This window comes from Notechis scutatus, chromosome 9 (genome assembly GCF_049901735.1).
Source record: "Notechis scutatus isolate UNSWTSFEM ecotype Mainland chromosome 9, rNotScu1.2, whole genome shotgun sequence".
NCBI classification, from domain to species: Eukaryota; Metazoa; Chordata; class Lepidosauria; order Squamata; family Elapidae; genus Notechis; species Notechis scutatus.
In genome coordinates, this window is record NC_142017.1 from 16,550,526 (window position 1) to 16,577,057 (window position 26,532).

A 26,532-nucleotide genomic window follows, 5' to 3' on the forward strand; every position below is an offset into this window, starting at 1 on the left:
CTATCCATTTCCTCTTTGTGACCCCCCTCTTTTTAATTCCCACCCACCGACCCCTTTTGCAGGCTGTGGACTATTTTCTGAAGTGACCCACATTCAGCTTCCGACCTCCTTGTTACAGTCTGGGTTGCTTTATCTAGAGGTCAGAAGCAGTGGAGGGATTAAAACTTTTTTACTTACAGTTCTGTGGCCATGGCTTGGTGGACATGGCTTGGTGGGCATGGCAGGGGAAGGATAGTGCAAAATCTCCATTCCCTCCCCACCCCACTAACCTGCTTTCCAGCTCTGTTCTCCTGTGCAGGGCATTGAAAGAAGACCCAGCCGATCAGCTGGGACTCAATGGGAGGCAGAGAATAGAGGGGGTTGGCGGGGCCAGTCAGAGGTGGCATTTTCCGGTTCTCCGAACCACTCAAAATTCCAGCTACTGGTTCTCCAGAACTGGTCAGAACCTGCTGAATATCACCTCTAGTCAGAAGGCACCTTCTCAGCTGCCTGCTCACCTGTGCAGAAGAAGAGAGCTCTTCGCTCCTGTACGTGATTTCCTTGAGGACTTCTGACATTTTGAGGGCCGTCTGCATCGATGTGACATTAACCACGGAGAGGGTTGTCAGCATTAGCTCTCTAAGCTTGAGAGACAAGGAGAGGCCGTGAAAGGAAGGACACAGAACAACTGAATAACTGTGATGACCCAGGGTGAGATACAAAACAAACACAGTCACAGAAAACAGGTGAAGCCCCTTTTATTCCTTCACTTTGTTTCCAAGCTCCAAATATCTTTGACAGAAGACAAAAACACTCCCACACAAACAGTTACATGAAGAAGGAAAAAAGCAACACAAACCAGGCAAGATCAGGGCTGGAGGATGTCCCCAGATAACACACACTGGGAAGGATGCCAAACTCAGGGAGGAACCATAAACTAGAGATATTTACACAATTTGTTTCCAGCATTTGCCAGTACGCAGGTGCAAACTCTTATTCAGTTGTCACAGCTGCAGCCCATGAAGAGGATCAAGGCCCTCTCCTCCCGAATAGACCATGTCTCTTCCTTTATCCTCTCCTCCCTGTGTGCCCTAGGATGGAGAGGGGATGGGCCTTGGTCCTCCTCTGACTGCCCAGCTGGCCTCTGCCCTTCCCCAGCCTCCTCCACAACCTCCAGAGCCACACCTTCCACTCCCTGTCGGCTGTTCCTCAGAGTCAGTCTCCACTCGGGGCATGACAATAACATTCCATTGATTAGTTGTTCTCACCGTCAGGAAATTTCTTTCAACCTAGTTCTAGGCTGGATCTCTCTTTAATGATCTTCCACCCGTTATTTCTTGTCCTGCCCTCTGGTGCTTTGGAGAGAATAGCTGAACCCTCTTTTGAAAGAGAAGCTCAAAAGACAAACCTCTTTCCGCGTATCTGTCTGCAGAGATGAATTAAAAGTGGCCTTTTTCGTGTCTTGGTTAAGAACAGAAGAAACCGACTTATACAGCTGAAAGAGGGACATGCTGTTATTCTGTCCTTTCAGGATGCTGCTTGATTTTTCCAAAATCATGGCCTGCAAAGTTTGGTTCCCACTGTTTAGATCTTCAGGTTGAACCTGGCAAAACAAGATGGTTTAGGGCAGGGGTGGCTAACCTTTTCAGCACCGGGTGCCCAAAGCGTGTGCATGCGCTTCGCCAAAATGCAACGTGCATGTACCTCCCGTGCATGATACACATGGGCTGATGGATGGAAATGTTGTCAATGCACACGTTTTCTAAGTGCTGTCCAATGTTTATTGCTTATTATTGTTACCGACATACTTACTTAGGTTCTAACTCAGTATGCTCATGAAACCAATTGTGAGTTTATTCAACTATTATAGGTACCCCTCATTTAGCGTCGACGCTAGGGGCTGGCAATAACTGTGAATGGTTGTTAAAAGAGGCAGTCACTAAACAAGGACTGCTTGTATTAAACAGACCTCCTGTCTCTGTTGGGGAACTTTTCTCAGGCAATACAATATGCTTCCTGGACATGAAGGCATTGTTGACTTTCAGAGATCATTAAAAGCAGAGTCAAGACTGCAGTAGAAGTAATGGACTTTTGCTGATTTGTTACGAGATAAGATACAGGAAGAAAATATAGGAAGAAATCATATTGTTGTGTTTTTAAGAGCAGGTAATAAGTTAGTAAAAAATTATACCCATACCTGTGGTGAAAGAGAAAGTTATTTTCTGTATATATTTTTTCTTTTTCTTTACTATTTACTTTTTTCTTTTCTGTTTTTTCTATTTTTCATTCTATAATTTTCTTTTTTGCACTTTTCTTTTTTTCTTTTTTTTACTTTGTATTGGTTTTTATTACTGCAATTGTAATTTCTTTATATATAAAATAACTATTAAAAAGAAGAGCTGACAATGTTGAAGTTTAAATGATGAATGGCCATTTTTTTTTTAAAAAAACTATCTTTTTGTGAACATGAAGGCACTAGGAAGGTTAAAAAAAAGTGTCAATTTGGGGGATAAAATCTTAGAAAGTTGGTTTAAATCATTTATTTCTCCTTGTCCTAGATGATGAAGTCTATGGACATGAAAGCAAAAAGCTGGGAAGATAACCAAGGTCATCACTCACCCTTACGGTGGCATTTGAATAAACAATATGGCCATAATTATTGGTCACTGAAATTTTAATCTGTAGAACAAAGTCATTGTCTTCTTCTCCCAATGGAAGGTAGACCAAGGGTAGGGCTAGAACTTGCCCACAGTGAAGGAGAGAATCTGTAAAGAACAAGAAAGAAGGAAGTGGACTCAGATGCAAGATTGGACTCACCAAATGAAAAAGGAAATTTCCTTAAGCAATTAAGGAAGGGCTAATGAACCAATCTAAGCTGTCTGAACTCTCCTCCTCCCTCCCACACAAATTATCTAAACTTTGCTGTCTCTTGTTCCTCTGGAACGCACTCCCTTCCCACCTGGGAATCCAGACTACATTCCATCACAGTTCTTTAGTTAAAGAAGGACCTTGAGGTATCAACCCAATAACTGATTCTCACTTGGTTCCAGGTAGAAGCAATATGTGAATGAAGAGCTGTCAGTTGGAAGGCACTGGCCCAATAGGCAGGAAGACTGGCAGGAGATGGAGAAGCTCTTGAGCACTGATCCTTGAGGAGGAGAAACAGAACATTCTGGAGCTACTGGAGGAGGCACTGAGCTGACAATGTAGGTTTCTTCTCCATATTTGTTCTCACTCACAACTGAAATTTTGAAACAAAAATTGGTTTACTGTGATGTACATCATGACTGGGCACTAAAATGTACCCTGGCTCTTTTTAAATCAAACACATGTATCTTTACTAAAGAACAGGTTATTTTATTACTATTCCCATCTACAATTCCTTTCTCAACCTTTTTTTACATGTTATTACTTAGAACAGAATAGAAATGTTATTGATATAGTACGTTAGGACTTACTTCAGCTGAATTGCAAGGTTTATGGAGTTAACGCAAAGCTACTTAAAATGTTGGTGTCAACTTTTGAAAAAAGAACTTGGGATTTGAAAGTACCTTTAAAAGGTAATCTCCAAGTTAGCAGGGAAAAAATCGATTTTTGCTCAGAATTGGAAGAACAATAGGATTCCGATAATATCTGTTTGGAAACTTATACCTGGAGAATTTGCAACTACGGCAAATATATATACACAAAAGAAGTTTAATCAGAATTAAACAAGGATGGTTCCCATACATACTACATGTTACACAGCATAATAAATATAATCACTCGCAGTCTCTAATGGAGGCTACAAATATTGCTAATTTAGCAGATGTATAAAAAGGGAGAAGCCAGAAATCCAATAATTCAATTTTTATTTCCTTTCATATCAGCTGAAATTGCTTTCAGATGAACATGTGATTTTTACACAAAACAAATGTTGGCCATTCTCTATTCCAAGGAGGAGTTTAAAATATGGTATTTTCATAATAAAAGGTTAATATAATTTTAGTATCTATGTTACAATTTAATATAGACTGGGCCTCACTTATAGATGTTGGGTGGGTTGTTTTATAAACATATTTAAACATTGTCTTAAACTTTATTTATCATCTCCCAAGATAGATTTTATATATACAGTATATATTCACAGAGCACTCTGCTTGTGCTGGTCTAGGACTACAGTAAACTGGATTGAAATTGAATTACTAATAAGAGCAAGACAGTTGATCTTGTAATTGATCCCAGAATTATGGTCATAAGTTATTTCAGTCATTGAGTGTCACTGTGTCAGATTTTATGACTTTTTTGTGGCAGTTGTTAAGTGAAGAGCATGGTTGTTAAGCAAATTCAATGGGCAAAACAAATCAAGGTCATATGACCACATGCAAACAGCTATAAAGGCAAGATAGATGACAAGCAATCGTTGACTAGATCTAGTCTACAATGGTCACATTCTAGATAGTTGATAGAATGTGATCGTGTGATCTGAATCAAAACTTCAAAATTGGATTATGAGTATCTTTGGAGGGGCCCATCATAACTCTGAATAATCCACTAAGCAGCTTGTTGTAAGTCAAGGAGCACTTGTAAATACTTGGAGAGTTCATGTCCAAAACTAGCCATTAACATAACAATTAACAATTATCAGCGCAACACTAAAAACTGCCAGTTTTAAAAAAAACAACCACTAAATTTTAGTGACCAATACCTGTTGCTTTGACTTGAAAGGCTTCGCCATGTGATTGCAAGAACGAGCTGTTCAGGACAAGAACTTCAGTATCATTCTGAAGAAAAGTGAGTGAGCTTTGTGGGAAACCATTTAAGTTGCATCCTGGAGGAAGCAGATTAGACTGAGAAAAGAAATCAAATGAAAGTCGAAGAAAAACAGGAATTAAAAAATATCCAATTTTTAGTAGCCATCATCTCTTCTAAACATGCTACTGTATGTCCACTAGGCAGGACTATTTGCTTCACCTCATTCTCAAATGGTGAAATTAAACTCTTCTTTTTAAAATGTTCTTTTGGAAAGAACATAATCAGCATTTCTTTGGCTCATGTATATATTTGAATAGCAAGTATGTTTAGGAACAATAGCTTTGGGTTTCTAAAAGAGGGACCTTTTTGTTTAGCTAGCCAAATTTCACACCAACAAAAATGAAGCCTCCAGAGGAAGAAAAACACAGAGTTAAAAGAAAAAGGAAATCACATACAGCCAGGTCATTCCAGGAAATGCTGCCAAGAAGTAGCTGCCTTCAAGGAACTTTCCACACATCCGTGAACACATGATTCATTTTTGTTGAGAGAAGGGAGGAGCTAAGACCCCCCACCTCTCCATTCTGAATATTTTCCAAAACGAGATTGATAATTTCTCTAGAAAGGCGAAAACTAGATGCACTATCTCAGAGTAATAGAATATTAGAGTTGGAAGGCACCTTGGAGGTCTTATAGTTCTGCTCAAGCAAGAGACCCTATACCATGGCCCAAACTCTTCTTGATAACCTCCAGTGATGGGGCACCCACAACTTCTGGAGGCAAGCTGTTCCACTGGTTAACATTTTCACTGTCAGCAAATTTCTCCTTAGTTCTAGCTAGACTTTAGTTCTACCTTCCTACTCATAATCACACCATCATGAATTTGCTATAAGTGAAGATCTGGAATCTGCTCCTGGAAAAATTACGCAGTATAGTTCTTTATAACCAGGGGTGGGATTCTACCAGTTCACACCTATTCACTAGAACCGGTTGTTAACATTCCAAGCAGTTCGGAGAACCGGTTGTTAGAAGAAATTACTGGCCTAATCCTGTAAGGAAGGCAGGAAGGAAACATTCTGGTGTTGCTTACAGAAACTGACTCTCTGTTAACCCTTATTACATTCTTGGCAGGAGTAGAGTTCCTATCTCAGGAACTTCTTTGGAGTTTTCTTCCCTCCTTTGCTGGTACTTTGCTGGTGTGGAGTGACCATTGAAAAAAGTGATTTATGACCATTTTTCACACTTACGACTGTTGCAGCATCCCCACAGTCACGAGAGGCCAGACGAGGAGATGCGTGCCTCGATGTGAGTGATGTTGAGTTGGCCACGCCCACCCAGTCACATGACCACCAAGCCATGTCCACCCAGTCACATGACCACCAAGCCACGCCCACCAACTAAGCCACACCCGCAGACCCGGTTGTTAAAAAATTTGAATCCCACCCCTGTTTATAACCCTACTTTGCTCATCCAATATGTCCATATCTCTTGAATGTTGTTTGTTCTCAGAGGGAACGTTATTCTCTACAAAATATTCTTTTTCAAAGAGTGTAGGAACATATGGAATTTCTGAGGTGGTCATAAACTTACCTTTCTTTCAAAGGTGTGGTCTAAATACCACTTGTAAAGTACAGGCTTTGCATCTTCCCTCATTGAGACTTTAAGGATAACATCTTCACTGATATTCACAGGATTGCAATTCCTCTCACAACTAGGAGGAGCCAAAGAAAATGGCATTTAGTGAACTAAAAATAAGCACCTGCTGAGAAAATTAACCAATCCTACCAAAATGGCACAAGGATAATCTCAAGATGACCACAGGGTTCTCTAGCTCTTTTTCTGCTGAGCACTGTTTCCCCAGTGGTAGCATATCAGCTGATCTCTCTTAGCAACATACAAATTCAATTTTTTTCACTATAGCTAGCTTTTAGTGGTTCACAGCCTAAATATGGTTTGGTTTTACAAGCATAAAATTAAAAAAAATAGAGCTGGTGTGTTAATAGTCTGACTGGAGGTATAGCAGCAGAGAATTTTGATCAATATACTGGGTTACTTATAGTGAGAAGACAGCATATAAACTTAGTAAATAAATACATATTGTGACCTATAGTTCAGAGAGAAGTTCATACCACTCTTAATATAAAGGTATTTCAAATGACTGCACCAGTACTTGTTTGACAGTCTCAAACCGTAGTCAGTTCAGGCATTGGTTTAGACACCTTGTTCATCTATAATTTTTCATAACCATGGTTTGTTGAATAGGTCACAATGGCTAGGTCCATGTATCGCTATCATAAACTTTAAAATTGTAAGCCATTCACCATCACTTGCTTGAGTTAAGAGGCTATAGAAATTAATTGATTGAATGGTTAAAATAAATTAAATTAAAAAATTAAAAGAAAGAAAACAAAAAGAAAATAATGGGACAATAAGATATGCTCAGTAGCAGATTGGCACATCAACCATGTGTTTCAATATAACAATATAACAACTAGACACAAGGACAGTTTTTTCCCGAATGCCATCATTCTGCTAAACAAATAATTCCCTCAACGCTGTCCAACTAATTACAAAGTCTGCATTACTATGACTATTAATTTTCTCATCACTCCTTATCAGCCATTCCCTCCCACTTGTGATTGTATGACTGTAATTTTGTCCTACGATTTATATTGACTGTTTCCTAGTATGATTTGATTGCTTATTGTACCCTATGACTATTATTAAGTGTTGTACCTTATGATTCTTGATGAATGTATCTTTTCTTTTATGTACAATGAGAGCAAATGCACCAAGACAAATTCCTTGTGTGTACAATCACACTTGGCCAATAAAGAATTCTATTCTATTCTATTCTATTCTATTCTATTCTATTCTATTCTATTCTATTCTATTCTATTTAGGTCTTGTGCAACAGAACAGCAAACAATGTGCCTTAGTGAGATTTGTGAAGCGAAAAAGAGACATTATAATTCATAAATATCAGGGCCTTTATTCACAACAGTAACTGGGGGATTAGAAAGATGTCCCTTTTTTTTTTTTTTTTTTACAATCAAATGGATTAACTTTCTAAAGAGTTAATCCATCCATCCTCCCCATCCACCTTAAAGAACAATAATGCAAGGTTGCCACACCTGATCCTCAGGCTCAAATCTTGCTTTGCTGTGACGTACAAACATTGTTCATCCTGCTTCTCCTCTTTCTCTGGGGTTTTCACCACAACCTTCACTGTCACTGCAGAGCTGGGAGGAGGCAAGCAGTTGGGCGGTATCCGGATCTCTCTTTGTGCAGTGTCGATAGATTGCTGCTGCACACATTCATCCCACTGAGGCCAGCAGAACCCTGCAAAGGCGGTTTTTCAGTCAACATATTTGCACTTTCTCATCTACCCCAGAACCAGGATATATATGATGGTCCTGAGTTATCTCAGAGTTGAAGTCATTTGTGTGTGTTTGTGTTTGAAAAAAGATAGAATTTTCCCAACACAATTGTGATAGAATGTGCACCTATAAAAGCAGGAGGAGAGTTTTTTGACAACACAGTGCTGTCCCAAAAGGAAACTAGGATTAAGAAATTGCTGGATGTGGAACAAAAGAAGTAGTTCAGGGTAATCATACCCTAGAATCTCATAGGTTGTATCTAGAAGCTTAGAAATTTATAGCTTTAATCTGGCAAGATTCTGTCCATTAGGTGTAAGCAAATAAAGGATTGGTCACTATTGGATCTTGCTGTCCCATTTCTGGGTTTGAGCTTGAGAAAACTTAGAGGAGGACAAGGCCAGATGAAGGTCACCTGATTTCCTAAGCACAGCCCAACAATGATGTCTTGGCCCTCCTGTTACTTAATTGACAAGACCTTAAGACTTGACAACTGCTAAAAAGTCTTGTGTGTCAGTGAAAGTGTTAAGGATAAGGGGGAAAATTCTAGGGTTCCCCCTTACTTTGGTTCACTAAACATGGGCTTATCTTGTTCTGGGCTGGAGAAGGATGGATTTCTCCTTTCAAAATTCAGAATGTTCTACTTGCAAAAACTGTAAAGCATCACACCACCATTCCACTTCTCAGAGCTTCATGCTCAGCTCATTACAGATCTCCACTTTTCTGGCTCTTCTTTTCTTCAGATATTTGCAACTGTAATAGTTTATGAGAATGACCTTGAGAAACCCAGGAAAGAGATGCCACCAGGGCATGGTTAGATAAGAGAGGTATTATACCCATAGCTGCATAATGGGTAGAGAAAGAGGATCAGAAAAAATCTTTCTTAACTTGTCAGGTTGTAAAGGAGATGATGTGAGATTTTTACTATCAAACTTGCAAGATTGATGTCAGCCTTCACAGATAGATCAGCAGGAAACACAATCAGCTGAGCTAATTCTATTTTATGGTCAGGCTACGTTAAGAGAATCTTGCCTGAGAAATAAGGCAAGGAAGCACACTGAGAGGCACACACTTACCACAAGACCAACTATAGAGTGAATTGTTGCTGTCAATCTCAGGCCAACCCAAGATAATTGTTGCAAAGACACTGGCATGGCGGCTGGGTGAAATGTATATCCTATTTTTCCCCTTGTCATCCTAAAGCCACAGAAATGTGAGGAATTAGGCACAAATATATCTCTGCAAAGTATTTACAGTAGACAGACGCTTCCAAACTTCCTTACTTAACAGGCATAACTGATAAATAGCATAACTTTATAAATAATATAATTTATTTTGCAGCCTGGATTGAACTGCCTCTGTGAGTTAAATGACTAACAAGTAGTCTCAGAGGTGCTTTTTTCAAGAGGCAACTGGACTTTCTGGTTTTCTTTGAAGATGTTTCACTTCTCATCCAAGAAGCTTCTTCAGCTCTTGTTGACTAACAAGTACTTCTCCCACCTGTTGGCTGTATGTGTCTAATATTCCATTATATTCCCATGATGTTTCACAGAGGAATACATTTGGATAAATTGGATTAGGTTTTTCTAAATAAACCAGTAGAGGATAGAAGACTGCATATCTGATTTAAATCATTTAAAGGATTTGGATTCATCACAATTAAAAAAAATTATGGATGCTTAGAAATTATCTCAGTAGGTCAACATGGTTTTTGCAGGGGTCCCCAACCTTGGCAACTTTAAGATTTGCAGACTTATTAGAACAGTGTTTTTCAACTTTAAAATATGTGGACCAACTCCCAGAATTCCCCAGCTAGTATACTGGCTGGGAAATTCTGGGAGTTGATGTCCATACATCTTAAAGTTGCCAAGTTGAGAAACACTAGATTAGAACAACACTTGCAATATTACATTGTTCACTGCACAATTCATCTGTCTTAATATGACACACAAATAGCTAAGATACATTTCTCAGCAATCCATCTCCTCTATACACTAGTTTATGCACTTCCTTTTCTTCCATATTTTCCCAGTACTCACAAGTCTTCTTTTCCCATTTGTGCTGGGTTTTTCTTCGTTCGCTACAGGATCTGTTTGTGCCAAGAACACAGTAGAAGATTTAAACTTTATCATTCAAGATAGGCTTGAATTTCTCTCAGCAAAACATGAATGTTTCTCCTTTGTTCTCTTGGGTTGAGTAGAGTCTACCCATTCTTTTTATATGAAAGACAACTAAAAATGGTTTCTAGAAAGACTGACTTTAGATAAGTTAAGAAGGAAAAGTTTTAATTCGACAGTTGCTAAATCTGGATTTCTTCTGCCCTAAACATTTTTCATCACCAGTCTTGGGATCACAGAACAGTATATACAACAGCAATCTACCCACTGAAGTTGATCCTGAGAGATCACATTGCTTTGTTGAAACCATTTTATTATAGGATCCAATCTGAGTCGGTCATGGAGACCGCAGGTTTAATCTTCTGAGCTTTTGGACACATGCTGGAGCCCATCTTCAGAGAAGTTCTCTCTCACCAGAATGTCCAAAAGCTTGGAAGACTCAACTTCTGCTCTCAGTGACCGACCCAACTTGTATCCTGTAACATTATCCTGGTTAGTTGCTTTCATGCGTGAGTTTTATCCTACCCATTTCCTGCACCATTACAATCAAGGGTTACCTTTTTTGTGAGAACTGTTAGACACCGTGACCGTTCCAACATCAACACTCATGTTTGAGAAGGCGTTGATCACGAACACTTTGACCAGAAAAGTACCTGAGAAGAGCACATGGCAAAAAAAAACCAAAAATGAAATAGAATAAATGAAACAGATTCAACAATTAAAAAATGAATCTTGAAGGTTCAAAGGTGAGCTGGGCTGGGCAGAAAGGTCTTGGTGATTCAGAGAATTCGAGAGAATGGATGGCAGAGACCATGGCAAAGCAAGCAAAGCCTGATGAATAAAAAGTTTAATCTGACAGCAAAACTTTGAGATTATGGTATGGCTCGGAAGAACTCGAAAGAATGAACTTTTCATCCCCAATACTGATGATTTGACAACCAAGCAGACTGCATATTTTGGGCAACTCTCTACTCTCCGCAAGCCACCTTTTTATCCTGTCATTACTGAATTCCTTGTATTTTCTGCTTCTTCTTTTCAGTTCCATCTCATGGTTTAGCAATGGGGGGGTGGGGGGGGCAGACATTAATAAAGCTCAAAAATATTAGTATTTGTTAATGTTCTCTTTGCCAACTGTGAGTCTTGGCTATTGGCCAACAATGCCAAACCAAGAGTCTTTTTTTCCTGAAAATACTATAAATCTGGTAAAATGCTGATTAGTTGGATATGCCGAATAGAAAATGAAATAAGATTTTTATATTTTGATTTAGATACTTCAGAGTTTGCTTTCTTTTTTAACCCTAACCTTCACTTAATCTGTTTGTATATATTATTTACCAGGCAGGGTTTAGAAATGGATAAGTCTAGGTTAATTATTATTATTATTATTATTATTATTATTATTATTATTATTATTATTATTATTATTATTATTATTATTATTATTATTTAGCCTTTAGGCCATGTCATAGTGCAGAGTTCCAGAAAGAAATTATTACTGAAATTTGATAAAAGCAATTTAAAATGGAATTGGATAAAATACAGTTTAAAATGAAATTGGAATAAAATAGGATCTAAGATGAAAATAGAATAAAATATAATAATATTATAGATACAATATGATAAAATTATATTTCGATATCATCTCTACAATCTACCTCAATCAGTCCTGAATATGCGGATGTCAACGGAACCATTTTGCTTAAGTTATGTGCTGTGTTAAATGTTATTTTCAGATTCTGACCGCATATATGTTGTTTTGATATGGGGATCCCAATGGGTCATTCATTTGGTATATAGACCAAGGTACCTGTCTTTCACCCTCTTATACAGGCAATTCATGAAATCCCCTCACTGCTAGATCTAACTTTCAGAGAGAAAAATGGGGAGCATTGTGTTTGGTGTCTCGGATGAATACTTGGAGGAAAGATAGCATGTAAACCAGCTGGATATAAATAATTAGAATCTTTGCATTACAATACCTTCAGAATTCATTGGGATTGTATAAATTTCAGACTTCCCTTCAACGAAGTCTTTCGGGTAAGAAAATGTTTCATTCATCCCCGTCACTTCAAATCTCACTTTTTCAGGGGCGCCATGACGTACAGAGACCTTGATTTCCAGGTCTTCTCCTAATTCTAAGGAGTCGGAGGTTAACATGGCTTGGAGACCAGAAATCGGCTCTACTAAATGAACTGTCAGGATTTCTATGACCTCTGAATCTGTGGTGTTGCTGGTGGCAACTATTTTCAGGGAATGGACCCCAGGGCCAATCAGCCGTTGAAGGACTCCATCCAAAGTCAGATTATGAGGGACAGTTCCTATTTTTGTGCTGGTCTCCATCACGGTCTTGTTATCACTTAATACAGTATAGGTTACGCCAGTCCCTGCAAAAGAAAACAACAACCAAAAATCCAAAATAGCTTAAAAGTGATATAATAAATGCTGTATGCCTTCATTATTATAAATGTATTTGTTTATTTAGCATATTTATCCCAGTGTTTATTATACACATCCAGGGGTCTTCAGACTTGACAGCTTTAAGACTTGTGGACTTCAACTCCCAGAATTCCTCCTGCAGTCATGTTAGCTCAGGAATTCTGGGAGTTGAAGTCCACAAGTCTTAAACTTGCCAAGTTTGAAGATCCTTGAGTCATCGACAAATACTATGCAGTATACATTAAATAAACAAATGCACTTGGATGGATGGATGGATGGACAGACAATAGCCAGGCTGACTGAAGATAAAGGGAATTGCAACATATTTAGAAGCCTCTGTTTTAGAAAAAACAGCTTTACAATCTAAAATAGGGATTCTAACATTCCTTAGAGAATGCAACCTTTTTCAATGAGTGTATGGTTTATTTTCTCCCCATCCTTCCCCCCCACCTTTTGTTATGCTGTATGTTTCATTTGTAAACCTGACAATAGGGTCCCAAGGTAGACAGACTCAATTCCAGTGACAATGTGTGCACAATTGGAACACCTGTAAGATCAGATAGTTAAAATCTATCTATGTAGTTGCTAAGAACTGAAAACAATCAATCAAGTAGCCATTAAGTTCTGATTCCATTTTGAAATATGCAGGATGCAAATACAGCACTCTGTTCGCAGCTCTTTAAAGCAACCACATCTTTTCTGTGTTTCTGGCACCCACCTTGCTAGTGAAGGCTAAGCACAGCATTCTAAACCATAACTATGTAAGAATTTTCTCTCTTTTCTTTTTTCCTTTCTAATTACCTATTTGCCTCCCTTCCTGCGGAAAGCTGATACATACACAAACATACACAGCCTTTATGTTTGTCACCAGGTCTTTCTTTAAAAATCTTAATAAGAAAAGTTGTTGCCAGTAGCCAAAGTCCCAAAATGGCTGTTCCTCCTTCCGGTCCATGAATAAACTTAGTTAGCAATTTATTCTCCTGCTCTCAGAATGTGTTGCAGGAGACACAATCTGTCCAATTTTTCCTATTGGGAGTTTTGGCCCTGATTTCAAAATCATACACTTTTCTTTCAGGATGATTTGTTTATAGAAAAGTTTTGGATATTTTAAGGAATAGTTCAGATTAGCAGAGATCGACTTTATGTACAGAGAATATATACTGTTTGAATGGCAATTGGAAGAGAGTAGAGACACCATACTAACCTCCATCAAGTTCTACTTGAATCCACAGGGATTCCTCATAAAGGCCCCTACAATGAGAGCTGTTCCCCACTTCATATTTGCTGAAGCACCCGGTCACGGTGAGCTTATCCATTTTATCTCGAACAGTGACGAGTTTTTGAGCCGTCACGTGCCACTCACTTGTAGTGCACTCCACAAAAACTGTGAACTCTCCTGGTTCGATGTAACAATGAGTCACATTGCTGTGCAAGCTGTAAACACAAAACTAGGAAAATTATCGGCGGATCGGTCAAGCCCCAAATCAAGAATAACACTTGGTAATTCTTCCAAGCTGAGATCTTTATTGCTTGACAAACTCTGAGATCTTTATTGCTAGACAAACTCTTGCCAGACTGAAGACTGTCCTATCTGCATCTGTAATATATTCTAGGAACTATGAAGTCTTCACCCCCTTTCTGTCACAAATTGCCTGTTATTCTCTGGAATGCGCCCCTCCCTCCTGGAAATCCACCTCCTTAGTGTCACAGGTTCTAAGCTGACACTTCATACATTCCATCCCAAGATCACCAGATCTACAGCAAGGCATTGAAAAGTGTAAGATATTGGCTGTAGGTCCAAATTGACCAAGCATCCCTTCTTAGAGGACATTACATTTAGGGATGAGGTAAAGGTTCCCCTCACACATACATGCTAGTCGTTTCCAGCTCTAGGGGGCGGTGCTCATCTCCATTACAAAGCCGAAGAGCCAGCGCTGTCCGAAGACGTCTCCATAGTCATGTGGCCGGCATGACTAAACGCCTTTGAAGGCACACGGAACGCTGTTCCCTTCCCACCAAAGATGGTTCCTATTTTTCTACTTGCATTTTTACATGCTTTCAAACTGCTAGGTTGGCTGGGACAAGTAATTTGAGCTCACTCTGTTATGCTGCGCTATGTATTCAAACCGCCGAACTACCGACCTTTCTGATCGACAAAGCTCAGCATCTTAGCTTCTGAGCCACTGCGTCCCTTAGGGATGAGGTAGGGGTCAAAAAGGTTAAGACAGTGACTGTGACTCTGTAATCAAAGCTGTGTCCTTTTTTTATATGGGGCATGGAGTTGCATTGATGGGGAAGATGGGGATGGTTATCAAAACATAGTCTAGCAAAGTCCACTCTTGAATCTCACTGACTCTAAGATGCAGCTGCAATCTCTTTAAAGCCTCTGCCTCATTTTTCTCCCCAAGCTTTCTCTGACCTTGAAGGGTAGTAGGGATCCACACTGTTTCCATCTCCAGTGGTGATTATGCAGGAGAGGTTTCCAGTGTATGGTGAGAGCAGCCATTTCAAGGAAATGGTGACATTTTCCAACACAAACGTGGTTTCTGTCACCGCCAAGCTCAAGCCTGTAAAAGAGTAGAGTGTCAGCATTCCGAGTAATGCACCCATTGAAAGCATCACTTCAGGGTAGATAGATTCCTCAAAGGATATGTTTATTGGATATATCATATTGGCACAGCTGGTGAAAAACAACTCTGACAGTTCCCCGTGGTTTTCACCTCATTAAAAGAATCAAACTCCACTCCCTCCTAGATGTCACTGGTCATATTGTCCAATGAAGATGGACGGCAGGCTCCTCTCCACTTTCAGTGGCCACCTGTTTCAGTGACCTTGGTTCCCTCAAGAAAGTATTTTGTTTTGGCTGGAGCCTAGCTATCTACTCCCCGCCTCCCTTCTCCCTTTCTGGCTTCATGGCAACTATGAGGCAGCACAAAATGGCTTCAGCTGGGTTTGCTTCAGAGTTGCCATAGAGAGAATACATCCTCTTTTGCATTCAGAGACAACTCTGAGCCTCGTCAAATCTATATTCCACAAACAGACAAAATATCCTCCATAAAATTTGCAACCATTTCATTCATCGCCATGGAACCTGGGAAACAAAAGCTAACAATATCAACACAATACTCTCGTCTTGAAGCTCCAAGATCTTTACAGAAGAGTCCTCAGTGTTAAGACCAAGCTTGTGAGCAAAACAGTAAAACTATAATAGAATATGAAATAGAAAATCCTAACAGCCAAATGATTAATTTTAATATGAGTGTACTGCAATGCTAAAGTTTTTGAATAGACTCCAATAATATAAGTATTATAAAAAGTATTATATAAAAATGTCCTCGTCTAACCCTGAATTTGTTTACTTCTGATCACAGATCAGGTAGAAATAAAATATAAATCCTACACTGCTAAGTGCACAATTAACCTTTTCAGCTGGAATAATTTCCTGCTCAATAGAGATCAAGGTCAGAGAAGAAATAGGTTTACTTGTCTGTTTGTTTTATTAAATGTGTTGGCCGCTCATCTTGCCACCAGGGCTACAGAGATGTATGGTAAAGGGATTTATTTGGTTGTAGCTTCAGAGTCTAATTAAGGTGATTCTGGAAAAAAAAAATGAAAATCCAGCTTCTTCACCATTAGAAATAATCCCCAGCTAGGAGTGCAGCATTTGCAAGAATCTAAATGATTCTGCAAACTATTACAGGCTGGCACCAAGCTGATAAGTCTCTGAATCTCAGACATCGCATTGTTGTTTCTGGGGGAACAGACTGCTGGTTGGCTATTTTTAAACAGGGTTTCTATGCAGATGTCACTAACCAATCTCTGCCTCCATGGATGGTGTGTAGAAACGGCGACTGCTTACCTTCCATGCAATGGTATTGGACGGAGAGGTAGCTTCCTAAACCTGGACAAGGCTCTCCGAAAAAAGTTCCATCCGCTGCAACTTGGCACGCCTGGAGCCCGTGACATTGCCCTGCGAAGATTAAAATGGCCGTCTGAGCTATGATTTCAGTTGATTTCAGTTTCTCATTTCTGTAGATGGATGGATGAATAGGTAGATAAAAGATTGGGTGGATGGATGGATGGATGGATGGATGGATGGATGGATGGATGGATAGATAGATAGATAGATAGATAGATAGATAGATAGATAGATAGATAGATAGATAGATAGATAGATAGATAGATAGATAGATAATGGATGGATGGAGAGATGGTAGATAGATAATGGAGAGATAGATAGATAGATAGATAGATAGATAGATAGATAGATAGATAGATAGATAGATAGATAGATAGATAGATAGATAGATAGATAGATAGATAGATAGATAGATAGATAGATAGATAGATAGATAGATAGATAGATAGACAGACATATAGATAATTCTGGTTGTGATTCCTGTCTGGATTGCCCCTTGAGGCTTTCCAAGAAGCTAAGCAGAATTGGATTTGTTAGCATCTGAATATGATTAGAAACCATTAAGAAATGTTTGAACTGTAGGATAAACCAGACAGCACCAGGCTGAATATAAGGGAATTTGCCTATTGCTGTCAAGAAAACTACCTGGACATGTTCATGTGGTTACAGTAAGTGAAACGTGACTGAAGGTAATCTTTATTATTACCTTTGGAGGCTTCTAATGTGAGGGGCCACATAGGGTGGACTTTCTAACACTTGCAATATGAATGTTGAGGCTTACCTGCAACTTCATCTTTCACGCTAATCCAACTGCACTCTTCTTCATCGTCAAACTGCAGAGGAGTCTCAAGGAGACAGTAGTGAGGAGTTTTCCGCCCATAGAAACTCTCTCCGATTTGAATGACTTCTCCTGATCCACACTGCACAGTGGCATTCGAGTTGTCACAAGCAATGCTGTGGCCTGATTCTGGACAGTAAGGAATAATGAAAACGTCTTTATCTTCTTAATGCAGCTTCTCTAATGAGGTACTCTCCAGATATGTTGGACTTGAATATGTGAATTTCCAAAGACAGCCAAAGGCAAAATACCTGGGAATTATGGGAGCTGAATTCCAGAACATCTGGTGAGACAATCTGGGAAAGCTTTCCTGAAGTGCTCCAATGAGGAACAGATAGGGCTACTGAGAAACTAGAAGACATGGTCTGTGCCAGCCTTGTGCTGTTTGGTGGCACAGATTCCCATAGTTATATGGCTATAGTTGACATGGTTAAGAAACACTGGTCCTGGTCAGGGGTCCCCAAATTTGGCAACTTTAAGACTTTTGGACTTCAACTCCCAGAATTCTGGGAAGTCCACAAGTCTTAAAAGTTGCCAAGTTTGGAGACCTCTGGTCTAGGTGGTCATATCTGTGCATTTTAAAGGCATGGGTTTGGGCGTAATTTCTTACCAAATTCACAAATAAAGTCAAACTCCTGGCTACAATTCTCAGTTACTCCCCACTGGTAGTCAGCATTCTTCAGGATATAGCCACAGGACGAGGCAAAGACTGAGGGTGGATCTTGGAACCACTTGGTGTAGGTGATGTTCGAAGTATCTAGCCAAATCATAGATCCTGCATGGAAAGAAATTGATATAGCGTATGGACGCACCACAAAATATTTTACGGCTACAAAGAGAAGTGTCCATCAAGATCTCCTTCCTTGGCCACTGACCAACTGGATAGATATCCCTTCAACCAGAGGATCTCTCAGGTTATCCCCCAGAAAGTAGTGGGTGATCAGGTAGCAAACAAGCTAGTGTTGATCCCCTGGCTTCCATGGCAAAGTATACTCATTGGGTTGCTGTTTTATGCCACAGCACCTTTTTAAGAAGAGAATTTAGCAAGATGATTCAGATGCTCTTCCATCAATCCTTTAATCATTCATGGACCGTAATTGTTATTTAAATATTTTAAACTTGGCATTTTTGCTTTCAAATTTGTGAGTCATCTTAGGTGCTTATGTAAATAGAAAGGTGGCTCTTGGTGCATTCTGTCAATAATCAGAACATGCCCGGTAAATTGCTTCAAAGGCCATGCCCTCTCCTGCATTTTGGCCACTCATTAATTGGCCAATATTTAAGAAGTCCATAGGCATGGACAGAGCCTGATGACTTCTTTCTCCCCCACACCTTATTGCTGATATTTAAGAGTGCTGTTTATATGGCACATTTGAATACAATTTATTGAGGATTGGCATCCTACATAGAAAACATGGAAAGGAGGGATGGACAGATGGAAGGAAGGAAGGAAGGAAGGAAGGAAGGAAGGAAGGAAGGAAGGAAGGAAGGAAGGAAGGAAGGAAGGAAGGAAGGAAGGAAGGAAGGAAGGAAGGAAGGAGGGAGGGAGGGAGGGAATGATAGAGATGGATGGGAAGAAAGGAAGGAAGGAAGGAAGGAAAGAAAGAAGGAAGGAAGGAAAAGATAGAGATGGAAGGGAGGAAGTAGAGGAAGGGAGAAGGAAGGAAGGAGGGAGGAAAAGAAGGAAGAAAAATATAGAAATGAAAGGGAGGAAATAGAGGGAAGGAGGGAGAAGGAAGGAAGGGAATGATAGAGATGAATGGAGGAAAAGGGAGAGAGAAGGAAGGAAGGAAAAGATAGAGATGGAAGGGAGGAAGTAGAGGAAGGGAGAAGGAAGGAAGAGGGAGGGAAGCAAAGAGTGACAAACTTATTTAGCATTGTCAAGAAAATTACATAGATATGTTCATAAATGCATCAGAAGCTGAGCTTCTCATTCCCTTTACAATTTACCTCTCACATTTGTATCTAGGATTCCAACCACAACTTTCTGCACACACAACTGTCCTCAGTTCTTCTTACCTTCACTGGTTTCATTTGAAGAGGTGTAGGTTATTCCGATCCACCACTCCTTGTCCTCAGAGATGTGTTCCTCCAAGAATGTTTGAGTCCCTTCATTCCCAATAAAGGCCAAATGCCCACCTCCTCTCTCACACCAGCTCTGGGCACTTGTGAACGTGCGTTGGAGTCTCACAAATTCATAGCATGAGTGATTGAAAGCCACTTGATACTTTGAACAAGGGATCTCTTCTGCCAGGGATAAGTCCTCTCCTGTAGACCAGGAAATTATGAGTATAAAAATTATGCTAAGGAAATACATGACTGGATCAACAGTTGATGCAGTTCCTGCATTGAGAAAGAGAGAGATAAATAGACAGAGAGCCCATCACCAATTCTCTACACTTTCTGACTTGGTTTTGTAAACCAATTCTCTTTTCTACCTCTTCTCCTATTGCCTGTAGCAGCCTACTAAACCCTTTGCTTCCAATTTAAATAAAAAAGAAGCTTCTTTGAATGATCATTAAAAAAACACACGACCTGGTGCTATTGATGTACCAATGGATTTGAAAAAGGCCATTGTGCAAATGTCTGTTACAAATCAAGAAGAATAAACAGCAAGCTTTAATGGACAAATTTCCATGTGAGCCGAAAAGATTACATTGATAAATAAGCACACTTCGCTGTATGGCAGCCACAGATAAAAGAGGCAATAAAAGGAGCTATTGTATTTTTTAAGGTGTTGGGCATTTTATTCCCAAAAAAGAATTTTAAAACCTTGAACATTTGATTCATCACTGTTTTCAGTTAAAAATTCAGTATCCATAGTGAGATGTTGACATACACTATGTGTATCTTGTGAGGAATATATGTGACAATTTCAGCAATCCTTAAAAATTGTGAACAAAGAAAATAGGTGGAAATTAAATGTATATCCATAGAAAGAAACAGCACACATCAAATTTCTGGAGAGTTAGGAATAAGAAGAAACCTTCGTTCGTCACTTCCTTGCATCTCATCAACCTGCAAATGCATTGGCCAGTCTAAGAATTGCCGGGATGAAAGACGTGGACATTTTGAATAATAGTATTATCTCAAAACTGGTAAAAAAAACCTTTCTGTAAGATCCAGTCCAGTGATGGTGAACAGTTTTTAACCAATTCTTCTTTTTCTTTTTCTTTTTCTTTTTCTTCTTCTTCTTCTTCTTCTTCTTCTTCTTCTTCTTCTTCTTCTTCTTCTTCTTCTTCTTCTTCTTCTTCTTCTTCTTCTTCTTCTTCTTCTTCTTCTTCTTCTTCTTCTTCTTCTTCTTCTTCTTCTTCTTCTTCTTCTTCTTCTCTGATTCTATCATCGTCACATTGCCCTGTTCTAGGAAAACTACATTCTAGCTTGCTTATGGTCCTTTCTGACATGTCCACCTCTCAGTTCAGATGCGGAAGAACCAAGCTTTAGAGACAAAGGAGACCTCTTTGTAGGAAGAGGTTCTTGACAGAAGGTGAAGCTTTGCAGAATATGACCTTATCAAACCAAAGCTGTTTAGCTTCAGCTGTGCATAGTGGACGGGGAATAGGGGCCTTGGGTTGGCTATGTAAAGCTCCTGGGGAAATATATTTTCTTTCTGGAACAGCTTGAAGATAGACCTCTCCTGTGGTGGTGAGTACTTGCAATGGTCCTTGATCCAATACTGAAGCCTGCATAATTTACTTGAAGACCTATACACAGATCCTCACCTGTGACCCATGCAATATACAAGATAATTGAGGACCTGTATACTGCATGGGGCAGAAAGGGGGCTGAGAAAGTATCTAGAGATCCCTCACATCCCTCACATAAACTGTTTCAACTGCTGCCCTGCATGCCAAAACACATAGACACAGTTTTACCCCATGCCATCATTCCGCTGAACATCAAATGATCATAGTATTGTCTTATGTCTAAGGATATTTACCCATGAATTACTGAATTACTATTATCCTTCTCATCTTTTCTACTACCTTCTCATATTGGTATCTTATGATTATATTATTTTGTTGTTTGTATGTACAGTGAGAGCTTATGCAATCAGAGACAACTTCCCTGTGTGTCCAATCACACTTGGCCAATAAAAGTATTCTATTGTTGTTGATTCTCAGGCTTATGAATAGCTGTTGCTGACTTCCTTCAACCCAACGAAAACTAGCTCTTGGCTTAGTACATTACACACAATATTATTGTGAGTTTGATTATTAGTTTGAATATTCTTCAAGAGCTTTGCTAGATTGTAAAATCTGGATATGTTTTGGCATATGGGCTACAGGGATGATAGTTGAGAAAGCTTGGAATATCTTCAATGACCACAAGATGGAGAGAGATCATTAGGGATGGGTTGAGTAGCATGTCTTTAGAAAAGAATAGAAACTTTCTCCCACTAGATGGCGGGTTAGTAAGTTTATTTGTGGAAATCCAACACCAGTTAATGGCACCTGTTTGTGAGGGCCTGACCTAAGCACTTACATGCTGGTGTTATTTACTACTATCTCTATCCTGGTTTTTATATTTATGCCAAAGGCTGAATACTGGAGACAAAATACTTGGCTGTATATATGATTGTCTGGACCAGGTTGATCTTGATCTGAGATCAAGATTTAGATCTGTCTTTGGATCAGACTGAAGGTCAACTGTTGGATTTTCAGAAATTCTTTTAATTGCATTTGTTTCTTTTAACCATTTCAGTTATCTGTCAAACCATTTCAATTTTGCTATTATCAATTTTGTTACTATTCTTCTCATCTTTCCTATTATCTTCTATTGATATCTTAAAATTTATCACTTTGCTGTTTGTATGTACATGGAGAGCTTATGTTTGTATGTACAGTCTATGTTTGTATGTACACTGAGAGTTTATGCACTAGAGACAAATTCCTTGGGTGTCCAATCCAATCCAATCTTTATTTGACCAATAAAGAATTCTGTATTATTTTCTTCCAATCAATCCAACTGTATCTATAGAACATATTCAGCCACATTAGTTACTAACCTAGTAATTATGGGCACCCGATGAGCTGAGTTTAGTTAGTTTTAATTTTAATTAATAGAAATAACCTCTCCTCTCCATATTCCATGCAGAAGGCCTATAGTTATAGCTGCCTTTTGCAAGATTGTGCTTTCTATATTGGAATAAACATCTGGAGCCATGTTGGGGATTAACACTTGTAGAGCCCTTCAGGTGGAAAAAACAAGGACTCCCAAATTTACGCTAGACCAACAATCAAGTAAACAACACCCCAATCAAGAAGAAACTGCCAAAGAAGCCAACAGTAAACAGCCCAGAGGTGGTATTCAGCAAGTTCCTACCAGTTCTGGAGATTTGGTAGCGGAAATTTTGAGTTCGGAGAACCAGCAAATACCACCTCTGACTGGAGTTTTTACAGTATCCTTCCCCTGCCACGCCCACCAAGCCACGCCCATAGAACTGGTAGTAAAAAAAATGAATCCCACCACTGAAATAGCCCAACCTTCTAAGACCATCCCCACTAACACTGATAGGGCAAGCCACTAGAACAAGGGTCTCTAACCCCAGGTCCGTGTACCCCCACCGGGCTGTGGCATACCAGAAACAGGGCCATGGAAACAAGCGAAGCCCCATCACACAAAACCAAGCTCCCTTCGGTCCCTAGTGCCCTGAAGGTTGGGGGCTGCTGCACTAGAATAACAACTGACAGCAAACCACACTCTATACTAGCACTGATGACATTACCTAGTTTGAGTAATGAAAGGTCTGCAAGAAAACAACAAAGCTCAGAGACCACCAAGAGCCCCTCAAAACCTTTGCTACCCAATATTAGTCTTCATCCCATCTGTTCTAGCTTTATTCCCAAGTCATAAATGATGGTTTAAAGACCAGAATGGGCTGATTGTGTACACTCTGCCAAGGCAGAACAAAACGGATCCATTTATGGTTTTGAGTAGCTCATAACGTCCTCTCAAATTCACCTTACTTTGTACTTACAAAAATACCTCTATTTGTAAAAACCTTAGGCTGAAATAGAAAGAATTAAAATTAAATCAATTTTTCAGAAGAAACCAAATACCACGAAGACTACTGTTTTTCTCTGGTAATATCACACTACTAACCAGAGCATACAAAACATTGCTAGACCAATACTCGAATACAGTTCATCAGTCTGGAACCCACACTACGTATCTGATATTAGCACAATTGAGAAAGTCCAGAAATATTTCACAAGAAGAGTTCTCCACTCCTCTACTCGTTGTAGAATACCTTATGCCACCAGACTTGAAATTCTAGAACTAGAAAACCTTGAATTACGCCGTCTTCGGTCTGATTTAAGCATGGTATATAAAATCATACATTGCAATGTCCTACCTGTCAATGAATACTTCAGCTTCAACCATAACAACACAAGAGCACACAATAGATACAAACTCAAAGTTAACCGCACCAAACTTGATTGCAGGAAATACGACTTCAGCAATAGAGTGGTCAATGTCTGGAATACTCTACCCGACTCTGTAGTTTCTTCCCCAAACCCCAAAAACTTTAACCTTAACTTATACTTATTATCTTGTAAACAATTGGCAAATCAAATAAATAAAATAAAATAAAATACTACTCAGGATTGGTATGTTTTCATTCATTCAATTGGTTGATTTGGGCAATGTCAGCTTGTTATTGACATTATTGCCTTTCCTTTGGCATTTTTTACTAGCAGGGGATGATTTACATCAGTTCCAGCACTGATTTCAACAAACGCTCCTTTTCTCTAAGGAAGACTCCAAGGTTTCTGTTTGAAGCCAGGATGAAAAGTAGGCCAGTGAGACAAGGAGGCCTGTGGAACAGGTTTTACCCAATTCCTTGGAATGGCCTCAGTTGAGGGCCATAAACAGCTTCAGGATCCGCCTGGGGCAGGAACCTCATGTGATGCTTCCTCTCTTGCTTTATCTCCGAACTTTGCCATAGATTAAAATGCTTGGAAAAGCCTGGGCCTGGCTCTTGGCTTCAACATCTTTCCAAGAGTTTTCTTCACCATTTTTTCCCCAGAAAATATATTTTCTGCCTGAAATGGAAACTTTAAGTGATGCAACCTCTGCTTTTGTTGTAGAGTGCTTGGAAAACTTGGAAATATGTGCTCTAAGATACAATCCAAGCTGTTATCAGAGCAACAGTTTGAAAAATTGCATCCTTATTTTAAAAAAAAGAAAAAAAAACACCCATCCACAATGGAAATATTCAAGAGTAGCCTAGAGCTATTGAATGAACTGGTCTTTGTCCCTCAACCTCTATAAAAATGGCAAGATTTAAGTTTAGGGTATTTGGGCTAAGTATTGTGAATTTTCTGCAACTGCTGATTGTGGCATTCTTATTTGGTTCTCTGTGTACATAATTATTTACTTGATCATTTCCTTTAAAATTCCATACTTTCTATTTAAATTTTGTGTGTCTAACCTAAATATGATTGTTTACAATTTACAGGGTAGCTCATAAGGATTCGCTAGTGGTTATACCATGCTCTCCCAAGAACTCTTGGCAAAGCAAGCTCACTTTGACCAAAACATGAAATGTTTACTGCTCAGGGTTTGGAAATGTTTGCAGGTCTGTTTCATTGGCCCTAACAAATATAGTTTCCCTTTTGTTTGTACTGAAACAATAGTTGTGATCAAAGAACCAAAGCAATGTGGCTCAGCTTTTCAATAGCAACTGGAACATGTGTCCTAAAATCACAAGGATTTGGGAGTCAAACTCCAGGTTATTTTAAACTCATAGCTAATTATTGACTTGCTGGCCTTCTGTGACGAGCAAGACTGCCCATGTAAAATCATTGCTGCATTGTATCTAACCCTAGGGCTGAAGATAAGTCCTGCATTGTCCCATCCTAATGAAGATCAAATGGGGGAAGAAGAAGAAAAACGGAGATTTTTCTGCTGGAAAATATATTTGTATAGCAAATTAAACAGAGAAATGGCAAGTTCTGATTTTGCAAACAAGTTCTTTGTGTAGATGCTTCTAAATTTTTATGATTCAGTTGCAGAACCAGGAAAAAAATATCTTTGCTACTCATTCTGCTTCTGTGTTGGATTACATATGTTTTTTTTAGCTCAATCCCCCAGATGACTATTGTTTACATTTACTAGCAAGAACTAGTCTGATAAATGACAATTAACTATTGTGAGTGCTCCCACAATTTTATAGAAAAGATTGGACAACGATTTGTCTGAAATGGTACAGGGTCTCCTGGTTAAGCAAGGGGTTGGATTAGAACAGGGGTTGCCAACTGTTAAGTATGGTCGGTGGGTCCCATGAATAGACGAGGCTTGAGTAGTGAACAACAGCTCTTTATTTAACAGATAGATTCTGAGACCAAAACCCATGCGCGGCAGCTCTTCTTATAGAACTGGGCAGCGTAAGCTGGGCAGCCAATGACAACCCTTTGAGTTTGCTGCGCTTGGTTTGCAGCCAATCATTGTCAGCGGCATGAACCCTGTATGAAGCCAATCAGGAATGTTCAAGCCATCCAATCACAATCCGGCTTTTCCGGACCAATAGGAACCTCAGGGTTTAAGCCTGCTAATATGGGAACACCAACCTTTTGGACCTCAGGGACCACCAAACTCATAATTTTAAATCCCGTGGACCAGAGACCCTGGGAAAATCCCCCCAAAAAAGTATGCAGGGAAATTCCCCACCCAGTTTTCCTACCGATCGATCATTCTTTATTTGGGGTCGCAGGATACCATCTCCAGCTCTGTTCTTAGGAGGAGAGAGAGACTTTTGGCTTCATGCAAGGAAAGCAGCAGAAGCAGCAGAAGTCTTTCTTTCTCTCCCCCAAACTCTGCCAGAATGGCACAGCCTCTTAAAGTAGGATGCCTTGCAAGGGTCCCAAAGACTCATTTCTGGTGGAGTTTGGAGGAGAAAAAGAAAGACTTTTGCTGCTTTCCTTGCATGCAGCCAAAAGCAGAAGAAGAAGAAAGCAGAAAGAAGCAGCCCGGTGGCCAGGCGAGGCACTTGGGGCAAGTGGGGCAAGTTCCCCCCTCTGCCCTTTCCTCTCTCCCCTCACTGCCTTGTGTTGTTCGCAATGCAAGCGATGCAAGCCTTGTGTTCCCGCGTAGCCTGGATTAATTGCTTTGGGGGGTGCTTTGGGGGAG

The 26,532-nt window shown here is 39.6% G+C and overlaps 1 protein-coding gene across 1 annotated transcript in view; it reads right to left on the reverse strand.

Moving 5' to 3' along the window:
• The window catches only part of PKD1L3 (polycystin 1 like 3, transient receptor potential channel interacting), a 59,405-nt gene extending 38,123 nt beyond the window's left edge, over window positions 1–21,282 (reverse strand). The window contains exons 1-16 of the mRNA XM_087971780.1: window positions 21,273–21,282; window positions 19,417–19,665; window positions 18,008–18,172; window positions 17,341–17,526; window positions 16,500–16,610; window positions 15,060–15,207; window positions 13,845–14,065; window positions 12,169–12,588; window positions 10,762–10,878; window positions 7,845–8,052; window positions 6,301–6,421; window positions 4,667–4,808; window positions 3,002–3,220; window positions 2,556–2,816; window positions 1,388–1,569; window positions 498–623 (exon numbers count right to left, since the gene is read on the reverse strand). Of these exons, the coding sequence (XP_087827906.1) occupies window positions 498–623; window positions 1,388–1,569; window positions 2,556–2,816; window positions 3,002–3,220; window positions 4,667–4,808; window positions 6,301–6,421; window positions 7,845–8,052; window positions 10,762–10,878; window positions 12,169–12,588; window positions 13,845–14,065; window positions 15,060–15,207; window positions 16,500–16,610; window positions 17,341–17,526; window positions 18,008–18,172; window positions 19,417–19,665; window positions 21,273–21,282 (2,886 nt within the window). The remainder of the gene's footprint in view (window positions 1–497; window positions 624–1,387; window positions 1,570–2,555; window positions 2,817–3,001; window positions 3,221–4,666; window positions 4,809–6,300; window positions 6,422–7,844; window positions 8,053–10,761; window positions 10,879–12,168; window positions 12,589–13,844; window positions 14,066–15,059; window positions 15,208–16,499; window positions 16,611–17,340; window positions 17,527–18,007; window positions 18,173–19,416; window positions 19,666–21,272) is intronic.
• Between the last annotated feature and the right edge of the window lie 5,250 nt (window positions 21,283–26,532).